This window comes from Choloepus didactylus, chromosome 15 (assembly GCF_015220235.1).
Source record: "Choloepus didactylus isolate mChoDid1 chromosome 15, mChoDid1.pri, whole genome shotgun sequence".
Classification (NCBI taxonomy): domain Eukaryota; kingdom Metazoa; phylum Chordata; class Mammalia; order Pilosa; family Megalonychidae; genus Choloepus; species Choloepus didactylus.
The window spans coordinates 15,335,139-15,358,911 of record NC_051321.1 but is presented as its reverse complement, the minus strand read 5'-3'; the positions used below and the strand labels follow the sequence as shown (position 1 = coordinate 15,358,911).

The window sequence follows — 23,773 nt, the reverse complement described above, 5'->3', positions numbered from 1 at the left end:
ACCATGTATCTGACAAAAGACTGATATCTTGCATACATAAAGAAATCCTACAACTCAATGACAATAGCACAAACAGCCCAATTATAAAATGGGCAAAAGATACGAAAAGACATTTCTCCGAAGAGGAAATACAAATGGCTAAAAAACACATTAAAAAAAAAAAAATGTTCATCTTCACTAGCTATTAGGGGGATTCAAATCAAGACCACAGTGAGATATCATCTCACACCAACAAGAACGTCTGCCATCAAACAAACAGGAAACTACAAATGCTGGAGAGGATGTAGAGAAATTGGAAAGCTTACTCATTGCTGGTGGGACTGTATAATGGTATAGCCACGCTGGAAGACAATTTGGCAGTTTCTCAGAAAACTAGTTATTGAATTAACCTATGATCGGCAATTCCACTTCTTGGCATATACCCAGAAGATTTGAAAGCAGTGACATGAACAGACATTTGTACACTGATGTTCACAGCAGCATTGTTCACAACTGCCAAGAAATGGAAACAATCCAAGTGTCCTGCAACAGACAAGTGGATAAACAAAATGTGGTATATACATATGATGGAATACTATGCAGCAGTATGAAGCAGCAAGGTCCTGAAACACATGGCAACATGGATGAACCCTGAAGACACAATTCTGAGAGAAATAAGTCGGACATAGGAGAGATATTATATCTTACCACTTCTATGAACCATCTGAACAATGTAAAATCAATGTCTTATAATGTAGAATATTGGGAACCTAGAGATAGACAGTAGCTGGTGACAGGGAATGATAATCTAACATGACCATACATGTTAATGACGGTGAATTCAAAGGTATGGTAATGGATAGGGGTAACGATTGTTTGTTAATGGGATTATAAGTATCAGAGCTGTACTAAAGGTGAATAGGATTGAAAGGGGTTGTTTAAAGGCATGTTTCCCACAGATCAGCACCACAAATATAGATAGGTGCTTGCATGATATACTTCTAAGATATGACACTAGCGCAGAGAGTTGACAACAGAAGTGTACATGGGAAAAATCTACATATTGCATACTACAGACTATAATTAATAGGAATACCATACTAGTTTTACACAAATACTAGGGACAAATAATTGAGGGCTGACAGGAGCCACGAGATGTTCTGAGTCATGAGAACTGTTTAAAATGCAGAGTGATGAGGATTATACAGCTGAGTGATGATAATGTGAGATATGGATGGATTATTGTGGACATAACACATGCCATGTGAACTTAGAAACCCCCTGCTTTGTAAGTCAAGTCCTTGATATTGAGATTGCTTGGGTGAAACTTATGGTTGTAAAGAAGAGGCTAAGCCTACCTATAATTATGCCTAGGAGTCACCTCCAGAGAATCCCTTTTGTTGCTCAAATGTGGACTTTGTCTCTCTAAACCTAACTCTGCAAATAAATTCATCACATCATTACCCTCCCCCCAATGTGGGACAGGACCCCCAAGATATTGAATAAGCCTTCCTGGCAATGTGGAACATGGATTACAGGAATGAGCCTGACCCTAGCATTGAAGGACTGAAGAGTGCCTTGACCAAAAGGGGGAAAAGAAAGGCAACAAAATAAGGTTTTGGTGGCTAAGAGACTTCAAGAGTCAAGAGGCTGTCCTGGAGGTTACTCCTATGCAAACTTCACCTAGATATGCCAAATGACCACACTATGATTAGCCCAAGTTAATAGTCCCCAAAACTTTAAAGAATACCTAGATCCCTATCTGAGACTCTATAAAAAGTTTTACTCACTAAGTTTATTCTTTAGAGACTCAAATCCTTACGAGTGCTCCTATGCCAGCTAAGTGCCAAAACCTAGAGTCAAGAACATCAACTAGATGTGTCCCCTTTGCTCATAAAGTTGACACCCCTGTTCAACATGAACAGGTTAGGGTGGTCACTGCCTAGACATCCCTGAAGATCAGGAGAGTGATTCAACTAGTGGAAGGGGTAGCAATAGACAAGATAGAATTTAACAGAGGATTATGAATAATGAATCTTTATATAATTTTCTTTCTCTTAGTTGCTAGGGTATTAGAATAGCTAGAAAGAAAGAATTGAAATGGTGCAACTGTTAACACATAGCATCCTTTGAAAATTGTTCTATAGCTGCTTGTTAAATTGTAATCTGAAAGCTATACCTTTTTGCATATTTGTTATATTTCACAATAAGGAAATAACTGAAACTATGGTACTATAACTTATAACAACTTTGGAAATTTCCTATATATCTGCTTGTTACATCATACTTTGAAAGATAGTACCTTTTTGTATATATGTTACATTTCATAAAAAGGAAATAACTGAAACTGTGGAACTGTAATCTACAATATTCTTTCAAATTTGCTAATTACTTGTTAAATTGCACTTGGAAAGTTATCACTTCTATGTATATATGTTATATTCGACAAAAAAAAAAATGATAAAAAATAGAAAGAAAAACCTCTAACATCTGGGGTTGTGCATTATAACTAATAACCAACCCTAACTAATACAGAGTTCTTCATAAACAACAGAAATGTGCTATTTAGATTATGAATATTAAATTTTAGTCATCCTTTAAAACACGGTAGATTTTTAATCAAGGGCAAAAAGAAGAATGAAATGCAGGCCCTGCCTGCATTGTTGGAGCTGCGAGAGAAAAAACTGACTAAACTGTTAATGAACAATGTGATGCCCACTAGATAATGCTGAAACTCAGGGAACAACTACCTCTCCCCAGAAAAGGTAAAGGCTTCAAAGAAGAGGTTACATGCAAGAGAAAAGAGACTGAGAATTAGTAACTAAAGGTTAAAAAGGCTCTTTGTTGAAGTAACCCAACATACAGTCTAACTAATTTTCTCTAACACTTTTATGCAAGGCTTTGGGACCTATTCCAAGAAAAGAAGCAAAACATAGTATACATATGTGTATATATATGTATATATGTGTATCTATATATATGATTTCCAAGATAATTTTTTCAGGTAGACTTTATAACATGAAAAAGTAAGAACTCTAACTTCTAAAATGTGTTCCTTAGTACATTTTCAATTTTTTGGCATAAAGGAAATTCTCCAGTTTTAATCATAAACATTATTCACCTCCACCTGCTACCACAGTGAGCCAGTTCACTCACGAAGAACAAAATCCAGTTCTACAGCTGCATATTTTACCCTTAACTTTGATCAGCATTCCTACAAACTTTGGCCACAAGAGTCCAGCAGGCTCTGTATATAGATCTATTTAGCACTACTGGGAAAATAATTAACAGTAATTACACAGTCTTTAAAGAAGACTGAGCAATACTTTCTAAAACCACAGCAAATACCCCATTTACGGATTAAAGAAAACAAAATAAAATGTACCCTTCCCTTTGAAAGTTTTAAATGATATGTTTTAGCATGTCATTAGAATATATGAGAGAGAGGTGCGAGGGTACAGCCTAAAAGGATGATTGTTAATATCATATTTTCCATTTACAGTGGGGCAAAGCAACTGTGAGTCTATAGCTTTAAAGTACATTAGGTTTGAATTTCAATGTGAGAATTCTAAAACTCCCCATAGTAACTGAGGGAAGGTATTGGGAAGATAATAGGAATACGCTGCTATGTAAAGACAAAACTAGCTTGACTACATTCTCCCAAATTTCACTCAAAACAAGCTGCTTTCCAAAAACCTAAAGTGTACACTATTTCTAGGTCTATTTGTATTCTACCTCTTTTTCATACCATTAATTAGAGCTAGTCCTTTATTGAAAATGTTTTACATTTACCACAAAGATGGTTTGTGATTCAAAAGGAACAGTACCTTCCAGGGAATCTACCAATGCTTCTGTCCTCATTTGTGGCATCTCATGAATATGAAGGAGAGAAAGTCTTTCAAATTAAAAAATCTATTTTTCACAGACTTGTAATCATTTTATACACAGATCATGAAATAGCTCCATTTTTTATAAAAACAGCATTAATACTGAAGTAATCCAAAACAAAGCCTAAACCTGGCAAAATACCATGCTCACACTTTATAAATCCATGATGTTCCACATAAATATAAACAGCCCAAGTATAGGGCAATTGAAGATTTGAATATACTTATTTTCCATATGCTACCATAATTTAAAAACATTATTTTTCCTATGATTTCCCATTTTTATTGATTTTCTTGGACTCTAAAATTACCTAAATTACCCAATTCTAAGTTGTCTCAAATAGTTGCTTTTACCAATCTTATACAAAAAAAGTTCAGTAAAGGGTGGCGGTGGAGCTAGAAATAAAAATATATTGCAAGGCATTTCTATTTCCCTCTGTAAACATTTTAGAATAGCTGATCAAAACTATAGACTCTTAGTAAAGTGTTAATACCATGTGATAAAAATATATTTATTTTACATAGTCTTTAAAGAAGACTGAGCAATACTTTCTAAAACCACAGCAAATACCCTATTTACAGATTAAAGAAAACAAAATAAAATGTACCCTTCCCTTTGAAAGTTTTAAATGATATGTTTTAGCATGTCATTAGAATAAATGAGAGAGAGGTGGGAGGGTACAGCCTAAAAGGATGATTGCTAATATCATATTTTCCATTTACAGTGGGGCAAAGCAACATGCTATTTTTGAAAAAAATATGACATGACAGTACACGAACCGTAATTGCAGTCACCGTTTATAGATTTCCTCTTTGAGGCCTGGCTCCATACTAGGCACCTCCTTACCCAATCCTATCAGATAGATATATTATTTTTCTCATTTAAAAGATGGAGATGCTGAGGTTTATAGAGATCACAGCACTACTGAACCAAGATTCCCATTTAGGTCTGTATAGGATACATTATCACTACAAGGAAAAGCCTCTGTGTTACACAGCAAATCTTCTACCAAGCTTTCTCATGGTAATTACTTATAATTCCAGTAAGTTCATTTTATTTTTTGCTTGAGATTTCTTTAATCAGCTATTCCGCTGCTCCCTTCTACAAAATCCATTATCATATTCATATACATATAGTTCCAACCTTTACCAAGGAATAAGAAAAGCACCACTGTACACACAGTTGAGGACCCTGAGTTTGAAAACCTAATCTTTATCTTGATGATGATCATCTCGATGACTATAAATCATCATACAGATACCCTTTGGTGTGTTTATAGTAATGAGAGGATAATGATTCCAATAAATATTCACAAATAAAAACTATTTCTTATTAGCCATTTTATAAGGATAGTTAACACCTATTATAAAAATCATTCATATTTAATTTAAGCCAGTATTTTTTAAAGAGCAGCCCATGGGCTGCTATTAGTCCACTAATCCTCTCCAGATAGCCCATGAGTTAATCCCTCCCTAGAAAATAGTATTTAAAGATACAACATAACACCTAAATTTCTGGCTTGAATTAAAACCCACTGGTGATTCACTCTATGTCTGACATTTGATACTTTCAAAAGTACAATTACTTCCCAAAATAGCACAACCTCCTCACAGTAAGCTTACCTTGAAGATGGCATTATATTTGAAACCCTGAATTTTGTTGTAAACGGATTAGTTGACTCATAATCGAAATAGTCCTGACGATTTTCACTAAACGCATTAGGCGATTTCAAGTCACAAGGGCTATCCACGCCCTCACTGTTAAGTTTATCAGATCTTCTGCTATCTTTTTTTCCAGTCACTCTTTCAAACAGGCTAACTTTCTCCCTTTTCTCTCTCTTATTTTCTTTTCTTACTTCATTTGATTTTGAGAATAAATTCATGCTGCTGTCCCATAATTCACTGCTTTCTTCAAATGGATTTTTCTTCCTTGGCAGTGTTGCAAATTTTTGGGGTAATGAAGCAGTCACATTTCTAAATGGGTCATTTTGTCTTCCAAAAGACGATTCACCTTCGTCCACACTGTTGTCAGGTTGGTTCATTTTAGAAGTATCAAAACTTAATGTTCTTCTGTGTGGAGATTTGAGACTTTCTGCAAACAATTTGGTAGTTAGTATATCATCAGTGACACATTACATCACACTATTTGACACATTCAGTGTGCCTACTGGTTCTGCTTTTAGAAGGAGAGCAATTAGCTACTTCACAATATTAACCTTAAAAATAATCAAGGAAAACAATTTTTAAATGCTAAAGTGCAGCAGTCTGAAGAATGTAGGCTAGTAACAATTAGTGTATTTACAGTACACTAATTGTTACAGTACACTAATTGTAAATAGACAGTAATTTACTCAGCTCAGAAAGAAACAATCACATACATAAACTATTTTGCAAAAACAAGACGTTCTTCTTGGAAGGATGATGCTATAAATTGACAAAGATTTTTTTTCCTCCTCATTTAGCATTAAATTTACATTCTTACTTCTGAACATGAAAGCTTTTTTCTAGGTACTTTCTGATGAAATGGCATATTCATTTATGCTTCAAGCTTTTGAGATAGAAGAAATAGACAGAAACAGGAGAAAAGAAGCCAGGCCATGAAAGGTGACCAAGGCTCATTTTACTATCATCTAGTCATATAAATATGAATTAGACAAATTCTGCCTCCAATAACATCAATTTTGGATATGGTAAGTACTCGATAAATAGTTGATGAATTACTAAACTTAACAAAATACTCTATAGAAACAGAATTTTTATTTTCTAACTTTAGAAGTTAAACTTTAAAAATTAAAAGTGAGGTTCAGATTACTGAGGATACAATTGAAAAGAACATGTCACTTACCACTTTCTGGAACTGCTCCAAAGGAATCTATCTGGCGCCCAAGATGATGTGTTTGACTAATGGTACCAGACTTGGATTTCTCAGAAGACAAGTGGGATCCAGTTAAATCAGACATTGAATGAGCTGAAGAGAGTCGCTGAGGACCCAAAAGAAAAGGCTTTTTTGGTTTGGATTTCATCTGTATTTCACCACTCGAAAATTCAGTATTGGCATCAGGCATGTGAGTACTTGGAATGATTGCAGAAGACGTATCAGAAAATGTCCCATCATTTTTTCTACCTTTCATCTTATCTTTTAATTTTGCAAAAGGAGATCTTGTTTTGTCCTTCACTGATAAGTCAAACATACTTGCTGTCATATTATTCCTCATAAATTGAATACTGACCTTTATCTCACCCCTGTTTTTGGCTCTTTTTCCTTGTTTGGATTCTAATCTAAACCACCTTAAAGAGAAGAAAAAAAAGGGTTGTAACATCTAATCAAGAGAAGATACCTAGCTTTGTTATATACCAATAGCTTTATAGGTAAAGCTATTATACATCAAGGCAAACCTAAGCACTAAATGAGAAGCTATCAGATAGAATATTTCTGGTTTTACTCATTGTTTAATTTAAAGAACTGGTCATCATTTCTGTATTGTGACAGGTACACAGGTCTTGAGTGAAGTTTGAAAAGGTTTCAGATAACCTTTCTTTTATGATTTGAAAATCACTCATCATCAAAAATTCTTATCAATGATAGCTAATATGTTTCCACCAGGGTTAAGTATTGCTAATGTCCTAAGAATATTTTTTAACATTAAAAGACATTGAGGTAAAAATTTAGAAAGCATTCACCAATTCAAATCATCTTTGAATACAATAAAATGATAAATGACCACATTTTAAACAAAATCATAAATGCTTTAGTTCGCACCCCAAAATATCACTTAGGTAAAAGCAATAATTTTGTTAATGTTGGACATTACTACATATAGTTTACTAATCATGCAAATTGCATATGATGTAATTCACATAAGATTCACATAAAATAGGTCAAGGCCTTTTCTTGAATAAAATATGCAAAATAAGTAAAATCCAAGAAGTGACAAGTAGTAATAAATCTTGCGAAGAATTTTTTTTGGTGGTGGTGGTGGGGCTTAAATGCCTAAATGCTTCCTCCTGCTATAACCTATTTGCTTCATTTACTATTGCTACTATGACAATACTGAACAAGAATTATTTTGAATGGAGCCAAATCTTATTCTATCACTCCACTGTATTACACTGCCCATTTTTCAGTGAGGTATGGTTTTGTTTACAGTATTTTTATCCATGAGAAATTCTCCAGTTGTCAGTGTCACAAGTGGTCGTTGTACAGGGCAAACAGCCAAAAAATTGCAAAATCTAGTCTAGAAGAGTTTCTATAATGTTTCACATTACTTAACAATGAAGCATAATCCTTCCTGCACACAGGTCATTATTTAAATATAGCTCTAATCAATTGTAACAGATTTTCTTAGCTACAAAGGAATTCTCATCTAATTTTACATTAATTCTCTCTCTCATCGTTACCAACTGGTTATGCCAGAAGATTACATTTACTTAAACATCAAGTGTAAGACTGGCTCACAGGTCTTTCAGGCAGGAGAGAGATCCTGCCCATAATATATAAAATTCATCAGCCACATCTTAGCAAACGGACTATAACATTAATGGTCTACGGATATTTAAGGTGAACTGTGCCCTACTACGTAAATAATTACACAAATTTTCAGTTACTTCTGAATAGAACACAACTGTATATTTTGAGAATTATTTTCGGATGAGAAAATATAAACACACTGACCTATATTATCATCAGTCTATCTCATTTTTAAAAAATATGATTACTTTCCAAATTCTTGGCCATTATTCAAGGAAATAAAAGCAATTAAGAAACAATGAGCATATGCATCTGGGCATGGACACTTATAAGAAGAAATATTTGAAAAAGACTTTCATTACTAAAATTCTAAAAGCACTCTTCCATGATCCAGGAAGCCTGACTCCAACAAATTCAACTCCGAAGCAGCAGTTACATAGGTCCTATGTCTAAGTGGTCAAAGGTCCAAGAATGTGCTATCAGCCAAGCAACTGCCCCATCCCAGAGCTGAGAAAAGTCAGAATGTGAAGCATCGTTAACATTTTCAATATATCCATACAATCATCAGTCTGATAAATCTACATTATGGTATTTTTATGTATCTTCTTTTTATTCTACTAGCTCTATCTCCAAATTCCATACACATATTCAGAAGTTCCTTAATTAAGGTTACTACATAATAAAAAGTATTATTAAACAATTAAAATTTAAAACCTAAACAGTTTTGAAAGAAAAATACAACCAAAGACATCATTTGTTTTGATATACAGGCCAGTCAATGATCTTAACTTTAAATAAAATATTTTAACATATTCCAGGAGTCTTCCCTCGTATTTAACAAAGATGGTCAAGTGACTATGTATATTCTTCCAAGAGAATTTCCCAAACAACCTTCAAAACCTACAAGTATCTTAAATTAGCTTAGCTGAGAATCATGCTGATGAGGCCCTAGTTAACATTAATTTCACAAATATGAGCTACCAATCACTAAATGAGAACCAAGTGAAACAATGGGAACAAAGAAAATCCATCCCTACCAACAACTCAAAACCATCACAGCACATTATGAACAACATAAATAAACAAAAAGTCCAAAACTTGTGACGTTTCAGAGTTTGGAGCTAGAAGGAAAACTGTCGTTCCTTTCAGTGTGATCTTCTGAGAAAATTCAGGTTTATAAGTTAGGTTCTTCACATTTATAATTCTTCCTCATGGACAGAAATACAGGTGCCTTACAGACCTTCATTATCAGTAAATTCAAGCAGTGGGAAGCTTTAATACTTCCACTGCAATTCAGAACTAGAAGATACCTCTGAATTCATCCTAATTCAAAGCTCTTTTCATTGTCCTTCCAAATGACCCTGGGATACTGATATCCCATTCCCTAAAATAAAAAAATCTTGAGGCCTAGCTGGGTACCAGACACATTTCATCCTCATAATGAACTTCAACTCTACTAGAGTCTCTTGTAGACTGACAATTCCCATAAATTGAGAATTAATTCTCATAAATTAAGTAACACGCAAGAAAATGATTTGCTTGACTAAACTGGAGCAAGTCAGCTAATTAAGATCCAGGTGATTCAAAGCAAACAACTTTTTTTTTTTTTAGAATAGAAGATTTTATAATAGAAAGCATTAATTAAACTGAAACCCTAAACTGAAAAAAATCCCTAATCTGAGGCAAATGGTGAAATTTGAAAACCTGCGGATTAGAAATCAGAAATCACAGCAATAGACTCTGGAATAGAGAACCTTGAGCAACACAAGATTGAGTACTCAAAAAGCGCTGAAATGAAACCACACTGGGTACCGAGTTATTAACTGACAGTTCTGAAAACAAAGCCATTTTCAACGGTGGGAGTGGGGAGGAATACTTCTGAAGGATGGTACCTCAGAAACACTCTGTAACATTATCAGGCTATAGAGAAAATAGGTGAAAACACTTAACAAGAAATGTACCAAAACAACAACAGCGGCAGCAAAGAAGCAGGTAGGATTTCCATGTGTACAATAAATCAAAGCAGATTTGAGAAGAAAATAAACCAATAACCAAGGTACAGGAAGCAGGTTGAAGGTCCTCAAAATTAATAGAATTTTAGAAATAAGACCAAATAAGTCATCTATCTTAACAACTTTATCCCATAGATGAGGAGAACAAAGGCACAGAGAATGCTAAGTAACTTCTCAATGTCAGGCTAAAGTCAATATGGAAAAAAAATCTAAAGTTGATGAGTAACATCTGCAGGAAAATAGAAATTCTTTCTATATAATGAACCACATATGTTAAGGTTAAACACAAAGCTGGTCACATATTTCAGGACACTGTATTTATTCAGGAAACATGATGGCCAGAAAGGAAAGCAATACAGATTTTCTATTGCTAGAGTGTAAGCTCCTTGAAGCCAGTTTGTCTTCACTAAATAAATGTTTACTGAATTTTTGTTTCTAGAACCATATTTCTCAACCAATCAAGCCACAACTCTGATACTCTGTGTATCGTACTGTTGTGGTTTTTTGGTAGGGAACTCTAAAGACTTAAGTAAGCCTTAAAGAAGGAAATCAGAGTTTGAATACAAACTGTAAATACAGTATATTTTCTATCCCTTCCCCCAAGACAAGACTGCAAAGAATTTTAACAAATATATTAAAAAATGCAGGCATGACAAGTAACTTGAGCTGCTTTGTAATGAAATTGATATAATGGGTAAGTCTTAATGAGACCTTCAAGAATCATTCCAGAGATAGCTCTTGTTTTCCCAGGCTTCAAAAAGATAAAATGAAGACATAGCATCTGGGGCTTAGTGGATTAATGCTTTTTTTTTTTCTTTTTTTTAACCTCTGAAGTGCTGGATTTAAACTGTATATGGCCTCAGTTCAATTTCTAGTGGGTATAGAGTTTTCAAAAACCACCACACCTGTGGCAACTATTTCCAAGCAATTGGTGCTGTGTGGTCAGAAATGGGACAAGATGGGCAGTAAGGGTACCAGAGGCCAGGACGCAGGTGCAGCATAGAGATACACACAAAAGTCCTGAAATCTCCATGTGTTTGAGCCATACCTAACTCTAGGGACACAGATCATTATTACTTTTCATGAACTTTAAAAGAAAATCAATATCGCCCATGTCTGTTGTAAAAAATCAGGAGATATTACATAACAGCACGAACTATTTTACCATTCTATTATTAAACATTGCATTATTTCCTTAAATCTCATGTCAGGATCAACCCAGATACCCATTAAAGTAGAAGATACAGAAGTTCTCTTTCTAAGTCCCAAAGTATTCTTACTTAAGCCCCTTCTCCTCTCTCGTTAAAAGAAAAGGCATTTATTTTGAAGGTATAAAAATAAAGAACGGGTAATAGTTTCAGCCATCACACTTCTTTGCCTATCATAACACAAATGGAAGACAGGCTGTAAATACTTGTCTCCAGTGTCAAAAAGTAAAAAGTGTCACATCCCACAGTTTCATGGGACTTCTAAATCAGCTGGTGGCCTTCATCACTCATACTGGTTTTCTAAAAAAGCACTTGGAAATATGCTGACAAGGTTTGGCAATGTGCAGAATATTAAATATTTTTCTTGCAATACACCGGTGACTCAAGTCCATCTCTTACTGTGCCACAAGCACAGCTGTGCTGGAAAAAGGAAACTATTAAATATATTAAAAAACTGGAAATACTACCAATAAAGATACCTCATCGAATATGTGGTCCCTATTTATCCACAAAGAAATAAAATATTAAGGGTACAGTAACAAATGAAATCACTTTGAAAGCAGTAACATCACAAGCCCTGCTGATAAAATTTAAAAGCACTTTACCCGCAAAAGTTCCAATCAATTTTATTTAGTAGTCAGTACAGAATTTCTGTAGGGAGAGACAAAAATAATGGAGTATCATGGGAACTGATGGGAACTATGATGCTGCCAAAGATGAGAAGCAAAACAAGAAGGTTCACACTTGGGCCTACTTCCACTTGGAAAATTTATATTTCAGAAAAGGCCTGTAATACATCATTCATTAATATTAAAAATACTGTAAATGCAGTAAGAAATTTAAAGTTACAACATATTTTAAAATTCACATTCAAAACACTTTAAAATATACTGTCACCTCAAATTGGCAATTTGAAAAAACTCATCTGGTGATTATTCACTTTTCATTTTAAATTTGATGAACTCCCCAGAGGAAACTAAAATACCACTTTTTAGGTATCAAATAGTTTTGTTATTAAAGTCATTCATAAATACTCAACTTCACACTTTTTCTTTTTCTCTTTTTCTTAAAATAATTTCATGTCCTCAATTAGTTTAAATATTTAACATTTTCCTCTTACATTCCTAGTATTTTTTATATCTCTACTCATTTACTCTGCATATATTAAATCTTAGGTAAAGATCTGATAAAGCAAACTTAAATCAAGAGAAGCATACAGGTAGGTATGTCTAGAAAAGAACAAGAGATAACTATTTTAAAATATAAGAAATTAACATACACTTTAAGAAATTATCATTATAAATATGATTTTAAAGGGGTAAATAAAATTCAGTTATGCTGAAGAAATACCAAAGCAATTTCAGAAATTTAAAGACTTCAGTTTAAACTATACTTTCTCCCATTGATTCCATTAATTTTAATGTTTTCTCAAAATAGAAAAAGTTCAAGTTTAAGGAAGCAGTGAGTACAGCTATCTCTGAAAACATACTACTTTTTATTTTCAGATACAGTGTTCTAATGTTAATTTATATTTTTTCAAAAAACAAAAATTATCTAACCCAAGCTTGAGAGTCAGACTAAGATGACCATGTTCTCATTGTCAATGTCATTAAATCATTTCATCACAAGAATTTAGTCCTTGTTGCCAATCTTACAGCATCTAATATGGTTTAAATACACTGGCTTTGCAGAACTAATTCTGAATACACTAGCTCCAATTTATTGCAAATTCCAAGGAAAACGCTGTTAATATGTTCAGGGTTGAGGATATTTGTACATACCTTTAAAACTTTTTTTTTCTATCAACATAAATGGACCCTGAAAAATGGCTGAGCTAAAATGAAGGCCAATTGTGTTTATAATTCTGAATCGAAATACTGAGTTCTAAATTTGGTTATTTATCTTTTGATAACTTCAGAGTACAACATTCATATTAAAACATTACATTGGCAGATTTAATTTTCTGATGTTACATTTCACAAAAAATTCCAGTCTTTAAACATAATTTGCAAGCATGTTAAGCTATAGTTGGTTAACACTGATCCAGTCTTCTTACAAGTAGCGAAACAATGTTAATTTACTTAAAATCCTGTGCAAAATATTCAATTATTTAACAGCTGTTTATCTCAAACAGAAATGAGACAATAATGGACCATTAATGGCTCTGTGCAAAAAATGTTTCTTCACAGAAGCTATTTTTACTTCAGAATCATGCAAATATGGTGTTTAAAACTGGGTCATATTTCAATCCCAAAACCAATTCCCCAAGTATACAAATAATTTCCCAAAATAGAAAATCCATAAGTCATACTTAAGCTCCCCAAAATTTAGAATAAATTGCAACTTACTCTGTTTTCCTTCTTTGTTTGTCCTCAAAGATGTCATTGAGATTGACTGCCACCTGCCCTAAGAATTTATCCAGCCCCACTAGGGACCTGTGCATAACTATGAGGAAAAGAATGTATTTCTCTGGATTCCCCTGCATTAGCAATCCGGGTAGCTCAAAAGAGGCCTCTTCCTTCCAGACTGGCTCAAGGGTTTTCTCAGCTACAGACGTGGAGTACTTTTCCTTGCCCAGTTGAATTATAGTGTATGTGTCATTGGTGCCACTTTTGCCTTTTGGTTTAAGATCTTTGGCTTGGAGCACTGTGACCTGCACGTGGGTTGGAAACCACTTTGGGGCTTGCTCTGACAGCATCGTTCTGCCTTTTTTCTCTGCACTGAGTCCACAAGCGCTGGCAGTGTCCCTCGCGGAAGGAGACCCTAATTCTTTAATCGCTGCATGCTAAGGACACTTAACCGAGAGCTGCCCAGTTTCCCTAAGGCTAAATGTCAAAACGCCCGTCGGACTGGAGCAGTCCGGCGACACGGCTGTTCTGGGGGTCGCCTTCCCTCTGGAGACGCACAGGGGCCCACCATCACCTGGCCACGCTGTCCAGGCCTCCGTGTGGACCCCGCGCCTCGAGACTCCACCTTCACGCTCCGCGGCTCCCAGGGACCGGCCCCCGGCGGCGGGGGGGGGGGACCTGCGGGCAGGTAAGGCCCGGCCACCTGGGCCCGGGCCGAGGGCTCGGAGGTGGGAGAGAGGCCTCTTTTTAAAAAGGGACTGCCGAGCCCTCCGCCCTGCAGCCGACAGCTCACCCGCCCGGATTCTGCAGCCCCCCCGGCCTCCCGCACGCCTCCTCGCAGCCGCGGCGCCCCAGCCTCCTGCGCGCCTCCCGCCCACCCCGCGCTCGTCCGCTGGCCCGGTCGGGCTCCTCCTCTCGACCCGGGTAATACGAACCGCCCGCGGCTCGCGCGGCCTGGCTCCCTCTCACAAACCGCTCCCTCCTCCTCCTCCCAGTCTCGCCTCAGCTCCTCCTCTCGGGCGGGGGCGGGTCGCCTGGGGAAGGAGGGGAGCGGGGGGCGCGGCCGCCCCGGCGCCGGCAGGACGCGGGGCGGGCCGCAGGCTGCCGGGCAGCGGCCGCGGGGCTCGGCCTCGCTGGGCCGACGGCTCCTAGTAGCCGGCGGGCGGCTACGGCACTTCCGGGTTGTCCTTCTCCATGTTGATCTCGGGAACGCGAAGGGGCGGGGCGGGGAGGGGCCGCGGGGTCAAGGGTCAGCACCTCCCTGGTTGCCGTGGTGACCGAGGGCGCGAGGCGCGGGCTGCGGCGAGCTTAGGGGCGTCTGCTGCACAGTACCCGGCCGGGTGCTTGCGCTCGGAAGGATGCTTCGCCCGCTACCCGCTACCTCACGGCGCTGGGCGGTGGAGACGCGGGAACCTACAAAGGCAGACTGGGGGGGGGCGCTCCCGAGAGGAGAAATCAAGGCCCCGGCCCGGCCTGCCTGAAACTAGACACACCCAATTTGAGTCTTTGAGGGCAGGGAATTTCCCTTGCTGTATCTCCTGGGTGCCCAGCGCCTCTATGGAGCCGGCGTTCGATAAATGGTGGTGGAATGAACTGGTCCCCTTCACTGACCTAAAGTACGCTTTCCCCATGCTCCTTCATCCACCCCTCTCTTGTTGAAAGGAGAGAAGACTGTCAATCAACTGGAAATGACGTCTCCAGAAGAAGGGAGAAAGGGAAGCTGTAAGAAAAAATTACAAAACTAACGCGTAGATTAATAAAGATCGCGAGGGGCACCGGGTTGGAGTCAGAAGACCTGGTTCAGGCCCCACCTCCGCCACCACTGGTCAGGCTGTGCGATCTTGGTCAAGTCATTTCACCTCCTTGGGCCTCAGTGTCTTCACGAGTCAGCTGAGGTCTCCATGGTGTCTAAGACCCCATGGTGTCTAAGGCCTCAAAAGAAACTTCCACACCAGCAACTTCACCTTCATCTGGAGACCGTTCCCCAACTTCGGAAGCCAAACTCAAAAAATTACTCAGGTTCAACCCAGAAAGACAAAGGGCCTAGTTAGTTTACCACCAGGGACAATTGCCATACCTTTGCCTTGTGTCCTGGCTCTGTCAGAAATTCATTTAGCTGAGGGAGACAAGGATTCATTATAGGATTGGGAATATCATGAGATAATAGATGTGCATTTCCTAGCACAATGTGGTACATAATTCTGTCTCCCTTGGCCTACTTCTCACCTACAAGGGGCACTTTCGTACTTTCTCTCTTGCATATATTTATGTTCATGTCTTCTCATTTCAGGAAGATTCTAAGCTCTCAAACTGCTGTGCTTATCATGGAATCCCCTCATAACATGCCGTCTGCACTCAGTTTATTGAATGTTTTAATACCTTTTCTCCTTTACAAGGCTATTTTGAGAATAAAATAACATGATGCATGTGAATGCACTTTGCCAACTTAAAATGCCTGTATAAGTGTAAAGTATTGTGTTTATAATTTTCAAGTAACCTTCAAAACTTCTCCATCTGCAAAGGACTTTCTGTGCTCCCTGTTTTCACAGCGTCTCCACGTTTACAGGATCCTATTTGCAGCACTCAAAACTCTAGGAAACAAGTGAAGTTAAGGGTTTTTACTCTCCATTAAATGTTTTTTTTAAGGGGGGGCACGCGAGGACCTCGCATACTGGTGTCAGAATAGTAACCACGTAGTTGACGAGTCTTGGGGTGAGAGTGGGGGGGGGTGACTATGCATTCATTTAATCTTACAGCCTCTGTAAGAGACTTGACTCTGAAGGATAACACCACAAACCTGGAGCCTACTCAGACTCCAGCACATTCTTTCAGAGGTCCACTTACCTGCTCGTGTCTATAGATTCCCCTTCATTTATTATAAACTTCAGTGTTTTAGTCTGTTTATACTCTGTGGTTAGCCTGAGTTCTGCATTAACTAAGTCCTCCAAAAAAGAGATACTGGGTTAATTTACCACCAAGATCTTCAGAGAGCCTAGCTACAGATGTATCTTGAAGAAGTAAAGCTAGATACCATCTAGGATGAAAAGACCTGAGTTTTAGGTCATCCTAATGAAAGTTTACCATGAAATGGAAAGTTAACTATAAACAGGAAAAAGAGGCAGAATTTTCCACCTCTGGGAAATAGTACATGTAAAGGACATGTGTGAAAAGCAGAACAAAATCATAGTACTGTGAATATAGCATCTGCATCCCAGAATGGGCAACTGTCAACTTTAAAGAAAAATATTCCTAGGGATTTTTGAAGAGTACATTGGAACGGTCAATGGTGAAATTTCACCAGCATCCCGAGGGAGAAATAATTTGATACCTGAAATTTTAAAAACAAAATAAGCATCATGAAATCAAATTTAATTAAGTTTAGAATTTTTATAAATTGCATTTTCAAGTATTCATGTCTCTATTAAAGGTTATAATTAAATAAACAATAGGCAATTAATTATAATACTGGGTGTGTGTTTCTAAAGAGCGTAAATTGTTTGGTAAGCTTTATTAAAGATTATAAAGTTGTTTGCAAGTATCATCTCACTCATCTCTGAAATATAGTCATCTCTAGGGTGGAAGTTGGCAGCAGTAGTTCACAGCAACCCAATAACATACTCCAACACAATTCAGAGAATACTCTGAAGTATTCGACCTGAGTATTTAACTCAAGAGCTGAGCAACTGGAATCACTAAATCTCTTCCTGTAGTACCTAAATTGCTTTTTAGTTTTCCCAAAACCCAGTTACAGCCAAAATTGTTTAGTTTTACTATTTGGCAAGATCAGAAGTTATGCCTTTATTTTTGTAAGTCAGAATAAGAAAACAGCATATTTTTGTCCATGAGGGGAAAGAAACAAACAAACAAAATAGGCTAAATAGAATCTGGAATTACGTTATAAAAATGAAGTCGTTTCCTTTTTGAAAGTGTGTTTTTGTATTGTTTTGGTTTGTTTGGTTTTGATTGTATTAAGGGAATTAAAGCATAATAGTTGGGTCAACTATGTAGTTGGCTCAGAGTGAAAAGTAACGGCAATTACATAAGATCTGGGATCAAAGTGGTTCTGCCAAAATGCTTATTGTCTTACCGTTTTAAAATTTCTTTTTACTAATTCTACAATATACTTGGACAGTAATTTTAAAGGGAGAAGGAGTGCATGCATAAGGAAGACATGCCAGAATCGAAGAGAGTCATTTTTTTTTAATTATCCTGTGACAAATGATCTGTCCGGAAACATTTGGTACAATTCCAAAGTCAAGCACTTGGGAAAATAATATATCTTAAAGGCAGAAATTGTTGAAAATTCTAATTTTAAACTGTTAAAATTCCTGCTGCAATGAATAAGAATGATTGGACCAGAAAGTAAAAATAGTCAATACTTATTCCTCAGTAGTGGAGGATTTCACAGATGAAAATATTTACTAAATGTTGTAAAGTCCCATGAGGGGACTTAATATTATGGAAGATTTTCTCTTTGGACATCATCCCTATAATGACATCTTTCAAATCTGTTGTAGGACTATTATAATGCTCTCAGTGTTTAAATATTCCACTTGGTCAAGACTGTCAATGCTGCCTTATACATTTTGTAACGGATGGTGATTATTTTCCAGATGGAGATTCAGAGATTTGAGGGCAGCATGAATCTTTCCCAAAACTTCATTACAGTCTTGAGACTTTATACTTGTGTGTGTGCGTGTGTGTGTGTGTACAGTTCAAAATCTATGACATTTATATACATATGGCAAAGCTCCAGAGTTATTTTGGAGCCACATCAATATAACTAGTTTTAAAGTAAAAGTTATTGGCAAATTGATTTGAAATTATAATAACAATTTTTTGTGCTTTGGGGGTTTTTTTGGGTAATTTTTTGGTTATTGTTTTCATCACTAAACTGATCAGTTTGTCTTCTGGGATTGAGCGGTGTATGGCCGGTTTGTGTGGTAGGAGAAGCAGTGTGGTAAGTAGGGGAATGAGCCCTAGTTAGCAAGGGGGTCTTAATCTCAGCTTTACCTTTACTAGCTATGCATCTTTACAGAAGTAAATTTCCCTCATTGGGCCTCATCAAGAGCCATGAAATCATCCCCTAATATTTAATAATTTTAAGTAGTACATCCACAACACAAAGAAGCAAATTACATTGTAATTACCTAATTGAATTTGGTCAATATACTAAAGCAGATTCCCTTTTTATGTAAGTTATTAATAAAGTTCCTCGGATTTGGAAGAGAAAAAAAATCTTCAAGATGTCCTGAGCACTCTCTCTACCAAATGAAAGTAATTAATGATCACAGTAAGGAAGGAAATATAACTTTCATTAATAGGCTCTGCATGAGGAAATCCACACCATCACCTCAAGGTTTGGAAGAAATTACATTCAAGTATGAGTGGTTTTGCAAAACCTTAAACTTTTTGCTTGTAGTAAACATAACTACTCTTCATATTGTTTGTAGCTCTTTCGAACTGCAAATGCATGCTGAGGAGAGTAAGAACAAAAGCAGAATAAATGTTTGCACCCGGGAAAGTTCTTGTGGATGTCTTTTAATTTTCTTTTCATGATATTGTGCTATTTTGTTGACAGTTTTTGTTCCCTCAAGAAAATCAAAGTGTGTGAGTGCAACAGAACTCAAATCCATTCACTTTAAAAGTTATATGGTATTGGGAAAATGAACGAGTCCCATCTGATCTTTTCTCTTTCCCAAGAACATTTAAGTTGTTCTACTTTTTCACTGTTATAAACAATGCCACAGAGACATCCATAGATGTCTCCTTATGTACATGTGTGGGGAATTTTATTTTTAATAATACCTCTTTTTGACAATTGACAATGAAATGAATGGAAATGTGTAAGTGATGGTATGAAAGACTCAGTGGCCTAAGCAATAGAAGACCTGAGTTCTAATCCTGGCTCTGCAAATAAAGAGGTGGGGACTCGGCAAGCCACAATATTTGTGTGCCTCTGAGGGTCCTTCCAACTCCAGAACTCTCAAAGTCCATGTATACATACTTGTATTTTTATATAAATTGCTGAAAACAGAGATTATTGCTATTGGAAGAAGGCTTCACAAATAGGCATGTATTTGTCTTCAAGTTTCAATTGTCTTATCATCACGAGGCTTTCTGAAATCCTCCAGAATGTTGCTACTTGTATGGATTTAGGTGAAGGTTAACAGCAACTGGAGAACTTTGATTATTACTGAAAGAAATGTTTACCAGAGGTACAATAATATATTCTTATACTTTGTAAACATCTGTTAATATTTTTTGATGTTCAATCCAAGATATGGGATTTTCTTAAAAACAAATAATAAGGTATTAACATTACAACATTTCTGTAATTAATATATATGTTCATTTGGAGAACATTAAACTCGTGGGCAGCTGGCAAAAGCTTTTGGTGGTGATTTTTTTCCCTCTACATAAGATCTAGTGCTCTTTCCGTTTCTACTTACTAGATCTATGCTAAACAAAGTAAAGGACTTTTAAATAATGTATTTTATTTTTTGATGCCTGATATAAAACCCAAGCAGAAAAAGGGCATTTTGAGGAATAGATCCAACTCTTCTTATTTCAGAGCCAGGTTTTAAATCATTTCTCCTAAGCAGTTTTTACCTGACCTAAACAATGTTTTAGTCCATCTGAACATCTGATAATATAAATATTTTTGGCTGAGAACTAAGTACTTATCTTTTTTTACATGTTCTGGATTAGGTCACCTTCAAAGCACCTATAGGCTATGATATAGGGATGAAGTGTTGCAAATTTGCATTATAATGATTTTCTAATTATTGGAATAATCATGAATGACCTGCATAGCCAAAATTAAGCTTAGGGTTTAGTTTAGCAATGTAGACATAAAAGAAATTTCTTCTTCCAGGAAGAAACAATGAACTGAGAAAAGTAATCAGTTTCACCCAACTAATAGTGTTTATGACCTTAAGCAACTACAACTCGCCCTCGGTAAAATAGTGGCTTTAAAGCTTCTTCCATCTCCAAACTTCAATCTCAGATTATCCAGAAGAGCTTCCCAATAGATCCAAATCAATTTGTAATGGTGCTTTACTTTGGTCAAATTTATGCAGGAGGATAAAGTTGATAGATTGGGTAATTTTTGCCTGTAACCTGAGGTCTTGAGAAAAATTAAGGAAGTTTTAAAAACATCCCCTTCTCCAAAGTTTGAAATGTATTGCATGGATTTTTAAGTTGTTTTGCCTAAATCACCTTTGTAATTTCAAGGGGTTTGTGGAGTTCTTTTTATTCCTCCTCTATATACACATGACATTTGAAAAGAAAGGAGAAATCTAGCTTTGGAAAAGCAAAGCCTGATGTGTTAGGTATCTCAGGAATCAAGGTTTTGCAAAATTTTCTAAACCAGATTTTCTCCCAAGTTCCTTGGATAGAGACATGTCTTTAGGGCTATTTATTGAAAGCTTATCTCAGGAAAGGTTTTGTTCCCTGCACAATGCCTACCAGCGTGACCTTAGGCAGATTATGCAACCTCTCTGAATTTAGGAATCATCATCTGCAGACTGGGTTGTTTGGGAGGATTAAATGAGGGGATCCAGTGGAAGCACAGGGAGAGCCTAGTTACGTAGGAAGTACAAACTATTTGTTGATGTTGGTTTGATGTTTGGTTGATGATGTGATCTCCCTTCTCTTTGCGACTGCTCTCCTCCCATCTGAAGGTAAAGGCTAGACAGCCTGGTGTCCTGTGCTCTTCCTCAGCAAGAAATTAGGATCTGAGGCTGCAAGAGCTGCCTCTCCAGCCCCAAGGATAAGAGCCAGGAACTGGAATCCTGGAGTTGTTTTTGTTTCAAGCCAAACCGAACATTACTGGACACTCTTTTTCTAAACAAAAACAAAAACAAAATAATCCCTTAATAAAACCCCAAACCATCCTTTCAAGTTTGATAGTAACTCTTTAAGTATCATTTTAACAACTTTATGAAAATTAATCAAGTTTTTGATTTACAGAAAAATGAGGCTAAATTATATGCTTTCTATCTCTGAAAGGAGCTGAAATAGAAATTTAAATTATAGATCATATGTCAGATAATATTTTAATATACTGGACTTTTACTTAGGAGAGAATTGTGATGAATTTAAAAACAAAATTATGACATCTTTTGGTACGCCTAGTAACATAAACATTCTGCTTATCAGTGTTTTCCAATTCCCACTTACCAATCTTTGAAATGTTATCTCCATTTTAATAATAATAATAGCTAACATTTGCTTAGTATTCACCACGTGTGATTCTTTAGCATCACAATCTCACTTAATTTGAAAGAAATAAAGCTGCCGCCAACATAAACATTACCCTTGTTTTTTCTTAGCCCATTACAAAGAATAAAGTACGGTTTGTGTGGCAGACTTTCCTCTTTAGACATTGCTCACATCAGGATGTGGCAGGAAACTTGGAAACCAAATCCTTCATATCCTTTGAACAACTCTTGTACTTCAATTGGCTTTAAGCATTATCAGAGCATCCTCGACACAATCCTAAGGCCTAACAATGCCTTAGTGAAAGCTCAGAGAGAAGCAAAAGACAATCGATCTATTCATGGCATACTCAGCGTTTTAAGCAGTTTGCGGTACTGTGGTTTTGGGCATCCACAAACTGCAGTGGTGATTGAAATGTGGTAGTGAGCCCTATACATCGAAACAATGTCACCTTGGACATCACTGGATTCTTCTGCTTTCATAACCAAAGGACAAAATGCTAATACTCTGTTGCTTGTGGGAAAATGTTGGGTTTTCAGTCAAGAGACCAAGGCTCACACAAGGCTTCAACCCACATTAGCTATTTGCTGGAGAGAAAAACTCAGTAATGTATGTAAAGCATTTTAAAAAGTGCAAATAATTTTACCCATATGAAATTTTATCATGAATTTTCAATTTGTATCTAAAATGTATACCTATTAGCAGTCACACTTTTTCCTCCAGCCTCAATGGCTGCTTAAAATGATGAGTTGAACAGATTTAAGAGCATGAAAATCCTAATCTATCATCATTTCAGCCATGTTAAAATGCTGCTCAACTTTACAAGGTAAGGAACATGTGAGGGATAAATAATAACATCGTAGTGAAGCAGATAAATATATGTGATGGGCTCAAATTGATTGACTATTGAAGAACAGACATAATATGCAATATTAAGAAAAATTTAAATTAATTGTGGAATGGCAAACCCAGTGCCCTCTTGGAAAAACACACCTTAACAAGTTCATGTGGTTGACAGTTGATAATATTTTGATAATAACTTACATATTTCTCATTCCTAGTAATCCCTGTTCCCCTCCTGACCTTTTTCTCAGTTTTGGGCAGCAGCTAGGGGAATCCAGACTCACTGCTCCAGAAAAGGGAGGACAAGGCATACAAAAGGGCCAATTCTCAGCTTTCCCTTTTCAAAGTAAATGGTAGGGGAAGAGGTAACAAAAGCCAAAGTTTATGCAATAAACAAAGAATTTAGGAAAATGCAATTGATGAAGAGCTAGACCTGACAAAGATGTCACTGGTCAGAGAGAAGGAAAATAGAGACTGGTAGAGAAGATCAAGAGGGTTGGACATACCAAACGTCTCCAAGACTTCCCACTACCCTCCCCCATCACTGAGCAGAGGAATTGGGCAAGTTGATGATGGTGCCCCCAGATAAATCTGGGCATCCAAAAGCAAATGTCACTTGTATCTTGTTTCCCAGGAAGGACCTTAAAAGTGAGTAAGGTCCTAGAGCTCTCCAATCTCATGCACCATGTCAGCTGGGTGAGCAAGAGTAGCAGTAGAATAACAGAGCAGGGCATCTCAAGACAGAGAGTTCTGAGATAACCTCCTGAGCCTCCCATGCATCCGGAAGGCACCAGAGAACCTCTGG

At 36.9% G+C, this 23,773-nt stretch overlaps 1 protein-coding gene across 2 annotated transcripts in view; it reads right to left on the bottom strand.

The window, feature by feature from the left end:
* RAB11FIP2 (RAB11 family interacting protein 2) overlaps positions 1–14,706 on the bottom strand; it is a 48,721-nt gene extending 34,015 nt beyond the window's left edge. Inside the window, exons 1-4 of one of the 2 annotated variants that reach the window (XM_037805012.1) lie at positions 13,903–14,706; positions 7,097–7,154; positions 6,712–6,847; positions 5,490–5,958 (exon numbers count right to left, since the gene is read on the bottom strand). In XM_037805012.1, the coding sequence (XP_037660940.1) occupies positions 5,490–5,958; positions 6,712–6,847; positions 7,097–7,154; positions 13,903–14,252 (1,013 nt within the window). In that variant the 5' untranslated portion in view covers positions 14,253–14,706. Of the gene's footprint in view, positions 1–5,489; positions 5,959–6,711; positions 7,155–13,902 lie in introns of both variants that reach the window. The other variant, XM_037805011.1, reaches the window with a different exon arrangement.
* Between the last annotated feature and the right edge of the window lie 9,067 nt (positions 14,707–23,773).